Source organism: Grammomys surdaster, unplaced genomic scaffold, assembly GCF_004785775.1.
Source record: "Grammomys surdaster isolate TR1022 unplaced genomic scaffold, NIH_TR_1.0 60, whole genome shotgun sequence".
NCBI lineage: Eukaryota > Metazoa > Chordata > Mammalia > Rodentia > Muridae > Grammomys > Grammomys surdaster.
This window is the reverse complement of record NW_021604562.1, coordinates 6,145,539-6,156,549: the sequence shown is the minus strand read 5'-3', so window position 1 is coordinate 6,156,549 and position 11,011 is coordinate 6,145,539. Positions and strand designations below refer to the sequence as shown.

The following is an 11,011-nucleotide window of genomic DNA, read 5'->3' as shown; positions in this document are numbered from 1 at the left end:
ACTGGAAACCATAATATGAGTGCAGAGGACCTGGTGCTTCAGTCTCTGTGAGGGTGTGTGTGTGTGTGTGTGTGTGTGTGTGTGTGTGTGTGTATGTGTGTGTGTGTGTGAATCCTTTTGATTCGGAAGGCATTGTTCTCTTGGTGTCCTCTACCCACTGTGATTCTTACACTCTTTCTTCTTCCTCTTCCTGGGAGATTCTCTGAGCTTCAAGGGGAGGAATTTGTAGAAGATTTAGGGATCAGGGTTGCAAGACCTTTTTCTCTCTGAGTAATGTCTCTGTATTTGTTCCGATCTGTTGCAGGAGGAAGCTTCTTTGATGATGGCTGAGAAAGGCACTGATCTGCTTCTCTGGCAGGAGTCAATAATTCATGTTCTAAAATATCAGAGGATTCTTAAAAATGTTCAAGTAAAAATATATAGACAAAATAACAGTACCTTGCACTTTTAATCCAGTTTGAACTCTGGTGGTGAAATTTTTAGATAGATAGATAGATAGATAGATAGATAGATAGATAGATAGAATGGGGGAGAGAGAGACAGAGAACAAACAGCTTTTCAGATGGGAAGAGTCTCATAGGAGTTTTTTTGTGTTGTTGTTTTTTGTTTTTTTTTGTTTGTTTTTTGTTTTAAGATAGCTCACCTGGAAATAAAGGATGCAGAATGATGACTCAGTTAGTTGCTATTTGAAAGTAAGTGGCATAACAAACCCAAAAAGGCACAAGAAGATTTATTTATGAGTAGCTAAGGAGAGGTGTGTAAAGAGTTGTTTCTGCCAACAAGAATGAGGCAGACCACTTGAAAAACAATGGTAAATGATTGTATAAAAGAAATCAATGACAAAAATGTTATAACCTTGGAATCAAATTAGAAACCACAGTCTGTAGGAAGTTCTCTCCATATAGGGAAGGAAAGAATAATGTTAACCAGATGTCAGGCACTGTGTTTGGATATGTATACCCTAAGAGGAATATGACATCATCCATGTCTCCCAGGGTTTTGCAAGCTCACAGTAAAAAGCTCTTGAGCATCTGTTAGGTTTGAGGTTAGTAGAATATGCTATCTTGTTTATACTCAGTGAGAAAACTAAGATAAGATGCTTATGGCTTACCTTCATTTCATCTAGAAAAGAAGAAATGAGTAATAAGACTGTCTGTATAGCAATTTCTGACTTGGATAGAAGACACTTAGATTATTTATTTTCCAATTTTTAAGAAAAAAAATTTCTATGGTTGCTGAGGCTGGATCTACATTTCTGGGCTTAATAAATTGTTCCAAAATTGCTGGACTACAGGCATGTGCCATTGAACTTGGCTAGATCACCTTAGCAACAGATTATTCTCAGAGTACTGTTATTTTGGATGGATGGATGAGTAGATGGATGGATGGATGGATGGATGGATGGATGGATGGATGGATAACTGATGATCCATATTCTGGGCCTGAAAACCTGAGCAACAAACCATCCAAGCAAGATCTTTCCAAGGCATAGTATCAAATAAAGCATAGAAGCTCAAAAACATGCCATTTCAGCTAGAACTAAGTTTTTTTGAATTTAAGATGGAGGTGAAAAATCAGGCAAACTAGAGGAAGTAACTATACATAGCAGACAGATAAAGATAAAAGACATTGTCTCCTCAAGTATGTGGTATACATTTAGAATAAAAACCGAGCAAGATGTAGTATTGCTGTGCTGTGAGAACTCCACCGTCTCCTTTATCATAGCTTGTATTAGTTTTGTGGTGCTCTGAAGCAATCCTTACTGTAAGCAATTTACATCAGGAATTATTTGTCTTACGTTTCCAGAGGACTAAGTGAGGTGCAGCATCATGGCAAAGAAGGCAGGGAGGAGGAACACTGATTTGCTAGTTGTGGCTGGGAGTGGGGAGTGAGATGGTAAGGAAGATGGAGAGTTGGAGCGGAAAGGGAGAGGCCGGGGAAGGAGAGAGAAGGAGAATCTATGGCTTGGAATTAGCTGTACCTTTCAGAAGCATATGCTCAGTGAGTTACTTTCTCCAGGTAGGGCCCACATCTTAACATTTCTACCCTGTCCCAAAATAATGCCACCAGATGGGCTCTAAGCATTCAACACAGGAACCGGAATGTAACTGTTTGCATCCTACTATGAGCTACTTGCGAACAGGTATGAACTATGGTTTTCTTCTTTCTAACTTAAGTTCCAACTATTGGATCTGACATACAACAGAAGATTATTAGTAGCTGGAAGAATAATACATATATTTAGCGGGTTTAAACAAATACCCACAGCAACCTTGTGTCTACTTTCTCTCTTTGAAGAAGGCATTTAGAAAAAATAGCCTTATAAGTAAGCTCAGGTGTTAGTGAAAAGAGGTTCTCTCTCTCTCTCTCTCTCTCTCTCTCTCTCTCTCTCTCTCTCTCTCAAAGACTATTTTTTTCTTACTTTTGTAAAGGAAGTAAATTTAAGTGCCAAGAGTATGTGTAAACTCACCACATCACAACATGTTCACAGGAGAATTCACACATTTTAGATAAGCTGATAGAACAAAGGTAGTTTTGAAAGGTTAGAGAAAAGGATTCTGAAATGTCCTATCTACTGTACAGAACTGACCACCCTGGGTATCATTCTTTTAATCTACCTGGGCTCCAGAATACCCTAGGGCAGTTGGAATCCAGACAATTAGCACCTCAGACAGGGCATCCACATGCAAAATCCTGTCACTGCTCTGAGATCTCAGGAAGTGACAAGTTTAGACAAGAGGACCCTTTCAACTTTGCATGACAGTTTTTCCAGCTTTCAACGTTTTTGTGTTTGATTTAAATGGCATCTATATTCAGAAAGTTTTCTTTAAAATATAAAGTTCTCTTCCTCTACGATGATTTTTATTTCTGAGATTACTTTTAAAACGAGAGCAAATGCTTCCTCCTGTTGAGACTTCAAGATCTTGCTTCTTGCTCAAAAATGAGCTACCCTTGTGTTTTTCTCCAAAGACGCTTGCTTACTTGATTTATTTATTCATTCATTTACTTATAGCACAAAATGTTGAGGCTGGAAATGACTACTTAGGGTTCACCTGGCTCAATTCCTTTTGACAGATGGAGAAAATAAGGCTCAGAGAGAGGAAACCATTTAGTGGTAAAAGATGAAGTGTAATTTGGACCTCATAACTATTTCACTAATGTGCTTTTCAATTCCCATTGCCGTTTCTATGGGGAGCCAAAGGTGTGAAAAAGCACTGGTGTGTCTGTGTGTGTGTGTGTGTGTGTGAAAGGGAGAGAGACAGAGAGACAGAGACAGAGAGATCAAGAGGCAGAGAGACAGTCAAGGTGGGAGAGATAATTTTAGATTGTTTTCTTGACAGCTTTAATTTCAACCATTTATTCATCCACTAAATTCATCCACTGTGTGCCAGTCACGGAGGATACAGTGGCAAACAACTTATATAAATGCCTGTTGATATGGACCTTAAGGTCAAGGGGCAGAGACAGGCAACACACAAGCAGATTCTTCCTGTCATAAATGGGGCACATTCCTTAGCTCTTTGTCTGTTGGTGTCACTGTTATCCTCCCTTCTCTATTATATGATCTTTGTCTTCCTGTATTGTGGGTACAGGGACAGAGAAGGAAGAAAGCTATTTCAGTTCCTCTGTTCTCTACACTTCAAGCTTTGTGTGAAGTTTGAATTTGCCAAAGTCAGGCTTAGTGCCTGCGTAGCAGCCAAGCAAAGATGTCAGTATTTTTCATCAACACAGCAATGGTGGGCTGGCTCATCTGTCAGTTTGCTTGTGAGATGACAATAAGGTACTGGATGTGAGAGTTGTACTATTACCTTATAATTTAACTGTTCTTTTTTGATGTGATTTTCGTTTTGCTGAAGCCCACTATACCTGGCTGCTTTGACAAGCATGCTATTTTAGCATTCCAGAATGAAACAGAAAGAAAAGAATGCATGGATGCTTGCTCCATCAGACTCAGGTTTCTCTGTTCCTGTGTTTGTAGATGATTTGTTCAGAGTTGTTCAGAGACAAAAAAAGAAAAGAAACATTAGGTTTTGTTTTTAACTTATGTAACACTATAGGTGGGTTGCTGTTTATATGACTCAATAAAAGAGGATCCCCCTTTCTTTCTTTTCATATTTAAAATGCCATCATTGTAATTGATTTCTAAAGTATTAGGTTTTTTTCAAATAGAGTCCTGGTTAGGCTAACCTCTGATTTTTTTTTTAACATTGATGTAGATAAGCATTTATGTATGAAAATAGAAGTGAGAACACATTTATCAACACCTGTATAATGATGTAAAGTGGATTTTATATCCACAGTGATTCTGGCCCAGCCCCATACACTAAAGGGTACATAGAAGTTCACATATAACACCAATGAACAGACCAAACTGGACAGAAAAAGCCCACAAGCCAGCAGCCCTAGAGGAAGAACTCTAGGCAGCCGAGTAAAACTGGGAGTAGAGGAAGTGGTCACTTCTGGGAAGAGCACACTAATTTGTAGTCCAGTACTAAATGGGTAGCCCTAAAGGAGAGCAGGGAGGGGTTCATGGGAGGGTTTCAATGGTGAAAAGGGAAGGGTGAAATGCTGTAAGTATGTTGAATTTGAATTATATTGATTTGAATAAATAATAATAATGCACCAATAAAAGGATTTGCTCTTCTTAAGCCCTTCAGCTAGATCCATCTGCAATTTTTTTAACACTATTATAATTTTTGTGGGTTACTAAACTGATACTTTTGGATCTTGGACAAAGCATTAAGGTAAAAACATTTGCTTGGGCCAAAGCTTATTGAAGGATTTGGCATATGGCTTCGTGGTAGAAGATCTCATCTGGGAGGTCCCTGATTCCATCAACAGCATTGAAGAAAAGAAAGCTTTTTTTTTTTTTTCAGGAACATAGAGTCCCAAAGTCCACAGTTCAGTAGCACTTGGTGATGCTGCCGAAGCCTCGTCGCCATGTTCTGCTGTGGTTTTGTAGTTTGGCTGCTTTTATGCTTTTATTTTGCCAGTCTGTTTCTGCCCCTCATGATGACACGTTACCATTTGCCTCTATCACCAATTCTTTTCTACACTAGTTAAGTCAAGTCATTGCCAATGGCTTTGCAGGTTGCAGGAACTACACAAGAACAGAAGCACTATCAAGTTTCTCATCTTCGTGCAAGCTCTGTCTGCATTGCTGGCACAGCTCAAATACTGCAAGTGTTCACCTTTCCAGCCGGCCCCCTCCCACCCCCCCACCCCCCCACGAACCCTGTGTTGGAGAGTAGGTGATCAAACCCATGACAAGTTTAAAGCTGTTAAACTGCTGAGCTGGCCTTAATTGAAGTGTGAGAAGAGGTTTTAAGGCAGGTAGACAACATCCTGTTGTTAGGGTGCTCATTTCTCTCTCTCTCTCTTTACATACTGGCTGCCTTAGTAGTCAGGTGGCTGATTGTGCCCAGCAAGCCACTGCAGCAGCAACAGCAGCAGCGTCTCCTTTTTACTATCGTTCTTCTGGGCCCATCGAAGAGTTTGCTAGGCATGGATGCAGTGACTGTGTACCACGGCAAAATCAGCAGGGAGACCGGGGAGAAGCTCTTACTAGCTACAGGGCTGGATGGAAGTTATCTGCTGCGAGACAGCGAGAGTGTCCCTGGCGTGTACTGCCTGTGTGTTTTGTGAGTACATCTCGTGGTAGTGGCAGGCTGCTAACATGTGTAGCCTGCCCTTTCAGGGGAGGGCTGGGAGGAGTGACAGGGGTTACAGCTTTTGGCAGAGGTACCCAGGGAATACAGGTAGCAGGAACTGAGTACTCTTCCAGCTCTTATGGATGGTCCCAGGGCTTAACCCTGGGCTGTGGTGGGCAGGACTTGGATGTATGTCGCTCCGTGCAGATTTTATCTACTGCGTTTCACCAAGTCTGCTTGTGGCAACTTCACCAAATACCCTTCAGAATGGGAAAACATAGCCTAGAACTTACCTTTACTTTGAGAAAGACCCATACTTTGGACTTAGGCTCTCATTCCAAGTAGACAACATGATGGTGGAGCCCTGGGATGTTGGACTATTTGTATTCTGGGCCATGAATTAAGGCAAAGGAAGATCTTTCTCTATCATTCTCTACAGATATGACTGAAAATGGTACTCCAAAAGAAAAGTATCTAGTAAATGCTTGGAGAAGTGACCAACCAAGAAATGGAATCTATTACTTTCAGAATGCAGCACTGGGAAGGCAGAGGCAGACAGATGTGTGTGAGTTTCAGGTAACTAGCCTGGTTTTTATGGCTAGTTCCTTGCCAGCCAGGGCTACCTAGTATAAGATCCTATTAAACAACAGCAATCAACACTAATGCAGTACAATACTGAAGAGGATGTGTATGAAAGAGTAGGGGCACCTTTCTGGTGCTGCTGAGTCGCCTTGCTTTATAAGAGGGGTAATGAGTTTTAAAACGTGGTGTATCCCGTAAAAGATAGGACTGGAAGTGGTTTTAAAGAGCAGAGAAAGAAAACACCATTGTAATGATCCCACTTTGATCTTTGCCTAGACTGTTCTCAGCCTCTTGCTCCATTTTGAACCAGGTGCAGCTGCATCTTGGCTCCCAACCTCCCTGAGCGAATCCTACCATGGTCAGACTCTAAAGCTTGTTATCTCAGAACATCAACCTCTTAGCCCTTGATTTTAAATGGGTTTTGTATTCCAAGGGACTATGACGATTAAAACCTCCATGCATTACAAAAGAAAAAGTGAACACTGGGCTTCTCACTCAGCAAATGTAAACCTGGTTTATTATTAGTCTCCTTTTGAACAAATTATTTCAGTACTCCTTGAGGTAGTCTACAGAAGGACCCAGTTCAAGCACTACACTACTGTAAGCAGGATATATATATATATATGTATTCCCCACAGAGTCTCACTCTAATACAGTAGAGTCTACATAAAAGCAAAACAAAACAAAAATGCTTGGTAGTGAGTTCTGTACATGATGATACACTGCAAAAATTTGAAGTACTTTCTGGGCCAGAAAATAAAGATTAAATTGAGGCTTGTGTGAGAGGATTGTCATTGTATATTGATCTTTTTTTAAATGGCCAAGCTTTATTTTTGGCAGTTTTCAGATCATGCTAAATACATTTATCATAAGGGCTTCAAGGTAAATATATGGTAAAATAATTTTTCAGTGTTGAGGACAGAATCTAGGATTTTGTATGTGCCTGAAAAATGCTTTTTTACTAAGCTAGACACCCGGCCATGGACTTGGACCTTTATGTTCCCAAGTGGAACCCTAAGAAGGACTAGGAAAGCCAATGACAATCCTTAGGGTTTTTTTTTCTTGTCAAAAGATGAAGGATGGTGAATGAAACGAGCTGCGTTGGGCACACTGATAATAGAGGTAGCTTGTTCCTTAATCAAAAGGGAAAAATAAAGGTTCACATAGGGGAGAGAGGGCTGGAGACAGTATCCCTTAGACTTGTACTTTTCATACCATCTAGTCACCCCTGAAGGTAACTAAGCCTACTCCCTACTCAGGGTTTTCCACCTTCTCTTCAACATTAGATCTCTTGATCATTCTCACAAATATAAGTGCCCTCTCTGGGTTGCTATCCCATTTCTTTTATTCAAGGAACTTTAAACTTACTAATATTAGCTTGTTTATTTATATATGGGCTCTGCCACACAACTACCTTCATGAATGAGCAAACATTGTCTCCAGTACCAGGAACACATCCTGGTACTCAATAGGCACTCAGCAAACAATTTGGAAATAGACGAGCTGTTCAGGTAATTGTAGTTTTCACTAGGAAGAACATCGGGCTGACAACAGACCAGGGTGGGGGCTCTAGGAGTCACTCAAATTCTCTGATGCTTCACCTTACATCCGTGTAAGATAGAAACCTGTTGTTTCCTCATTTATAAAAGATGGCTGTAAGTGAAATCTTGAAGAGAAGAAACCTTAGTATTTGAGCATGTAGGCCGGAATCACATAAGGAAATTCTTAGCCTTCTGGTTTTCACTGACCGGGAATGCTGTATAAATGTAAGGTGTTCGTTTGTTTGTTTGTTTTGTTGCTGTCGACTAACTTCTATTTGAAAATCTCTTCCTATAAAACAGAGAAGTGGAGAAGTCTCCTCTTCCTGTCTTTAGAATGATGTCCCGTTGTGTCAGTTTTCAGGGTTATGACCAGACAATTGTGGAGGGAAGAGACAAGAAGAATGCTTTCCTTGCCTTTGATAAGTGCTTCAGGGTTTTTTGTTTTGTTTTGTTTTGTTTTGAGCTGAGTGTCCCTTTTGATACACACAAACATTTTATTCTCTCTTACTGGCACTATGTGATACGTGCTACATGATATTTGGAACATAACATATTCTTTACTCAAAATAATGATTCATAGGATGTAGATTAGAAACAAACAAAAAACCATATATGCATGAAAAAACCTACAATAATGGCTGTTTACTCAGTACCACTTTCTTCTACATTTTGTTTATTCTCATTAACCAAGAAGGTTTGCTTACACTTCAATTTACTCTATTTTTATTGTATGGTTCAAACAATGCTTAAAATTGTACTTTCAAACCATATGTGCCTGTTTCCCAGATTAAATCTCAGTCACATAGGACCTTTTTTCCTGTTAGGTTTTCAAAAACAGAGTGTTTCAGACATTGTAAAAGTCTTCCATTTCTAGGATTAGTATCCTTCAGTTAAACAAGAAGCTTTTCTTCCAACTGTTTGCTCTAAATAAAATTAGAATTAAAAGAGTCCATAAAAATAGTCTCTTGTATTTATTTGGGATATAAAATTTGAAAACATAATGGAATTTAAGGAAAAAATCATCTATAATATTATGACTTAAAGACAACTACTATTAAGTTTTAAATAAAGTTTCTTTTACACTTTAATAACATGACTATTTTTGAACATATACATCCTTTCATTACATTTTGCTGCAGTTTCCATTTAGTATGAAAAAAGCTGACTCATATGCAGTGTTTTCACAAATAAAATCAAGGCATTATCTCATAAGAGCTGAATGTTAGTTCAGCTAGGGTGTAAAGGAATCATATTTTTCGGGACTAATCTCTTATTTTATTGTTTGTTGGCTAATTTTGGTTTTGGACGATTATGTACATGTATGTCAGCCTCTTATTTTGTCCACTGAATCATTCAATACTTTTAAATGATCAATTCTACATATAAATGATCACCATATATTTTTGCCTACGTGAGTATTCTAGTTTATATGTGTACTTTCCCTTACCAATGAGTATTCTTGTTAAAAAAAATTCCCTTTGAAATTTAACCTCTAATTTTACTTTATTACATTTACACTCTATTTTTCATAGTTTAGCTTTTGTTAGTGGCGCTAAATGTTTTCTATGTGGTTGTTGAACTATTTTTCCCCATTTGTGAACTGGCTATTTGCATACTTTTATCACTTGATGGTTTGGATCTTATTGCTTTACACACAGACACACAGACACACAGACACACACACACGCACACGCACACGCACACACACACGCACACGGACACATCTTAATGTGTTGTAGATATCCTTTCTCAGTTCGGTGTTTGCTATTTAATATTTTTAGTACTAAAATGGATCACACAGCTTCTTCATGCTTAATTTTTTCCCCTTTGCTTCTCAGCTTAGAAAATCTTTTCTCCTCCCCAGATACATAACTTTTCACTTTTTTTGTCTTAAATATGTGGTTTTATTAATTTATATTATACTCTTTAATCCCTTTTGAATTTTACTTTTATGTGCATAAAAGATCTAATTTGATTTGTTTCCAAGTGGTTTTCAACTGTCCAACGTAGTTTACTAAATAGAATTTCCACTTTTCATTTGTTGAGCCACTTTGCCAAAAACTAAAAGAACTGAAGAGTTATAATATGGTTTTTCATTTTTGACTATTTGGTTCAGTTGATCTATTTGTACTTATATTAATTGAATTAGTGTGCTATACTTTTCAAATATACTCAAAAGTTAATAGGTATTCTTGTCTACTGGTTCTTTGTGATGAAATCTAAAATAATTCTGTTAAATTAGATTAAATTAACATCAGTAATAAATTAAGAATAAACTATCATCTTTAGAGAATTAACTCTTTTCAAAGATATGGTGTAAGATTTTATTCTCTTCTTTTTTTCTGGGTTATCAAGTTTCTTTTATTGAGGTACATATTATACCTTCACAAGTTTTCACCTTTCACTCTAAGATAAATAGCCACTTCCCTGGATTGTCTCACAAGTGGAAAACTAATTAAATTATTTTAAAAAATAAGCTGGGAAAATACCATATATCCACACTTAGCATCTCTCTGTACATAGCTGACTTTATGCTTCTCTGATGAAAGATGTGGAAGAAGAAATGCATTTATAATTCTTTAGCCTTGAAGACACAGAATGATGCCACTGTCATATATGTCTTTGGATAAAAAGAGTCATCTTTCTGTCCTTTTTTGAGGGGTAAAATTCATGATTCCATTTCTCCTCTGATAATGTGGATAGCACCTTCCAGCACATATGGATGGATTAGCCCATATAGATGAAGCTTCCAGGTCTGTATCAGCTCGGGTTTGCTGTGTTCTATGCCTCAGGTGTATGGTGTCTTCAACAATAGGGTTTTACTGTAAGTTCTGGAGGGTAATCAAGAACATCGGCAATGGTCTATAATGGTGGTCTATGAGACCTCATTGGCCATCAATTAAAAAAATCATATTCCATTTCTGGCACTAGGAATTTTATTTGGTAACATGTGATGGCTAGTGGTTGTCCTGATATAGAGTAACTCCACTTTAACACACACACACACACACATATATATATGTACATTTATTTATTTTAGGAAACATCTATATTAGTAGGTTTACATATGACTTTTTTGAGAGGGTTTTTCTTTTATTTATATTTATCTGTATTCTGTCTTCTACTCTGCCTTCCCACTGCCACTCCAATTTAACCCTTCTTGTTCTAGTATTCCTTTTTAAATTCTTTATACTTGTGCATTCTATCTCTCTTTCCTTGATAGCAGCCACCCATGAT

The 11,011-nt window shown here is 38.1% G+C and overlaps 1 protein-coding gene across 2 annotated transcripts in view; it reads left to right on the top strand.

Moving 5' to 3' along the window:
- Window positions 1-5,294: 5,294 nt before the first annotated feature.
- Window positions 5,295-11,011, top strand: part of Sh2d1a (SH2 domain containing 1A) — a 28,671-nt gene continuing 22,954 nt past the window's right edge. Inside the window, exon 1 of one of the 2 annotated variants that reach the window (XM_028760260.1) lies at window positions 5,295-5,642. In XM_028760260.1, coding sequence (XP_028616093.1) covers window positions 5,506-5,642 — 137 coding nt within the window. In that variant the 5' untranslated portion in view covers window positions 5,295-5,505. The remainder of the gene's footprint in view (window positions 5,643-11,011) is intronic. The other variant, XM_028759553.1, reaches the window with a different exon arrangement.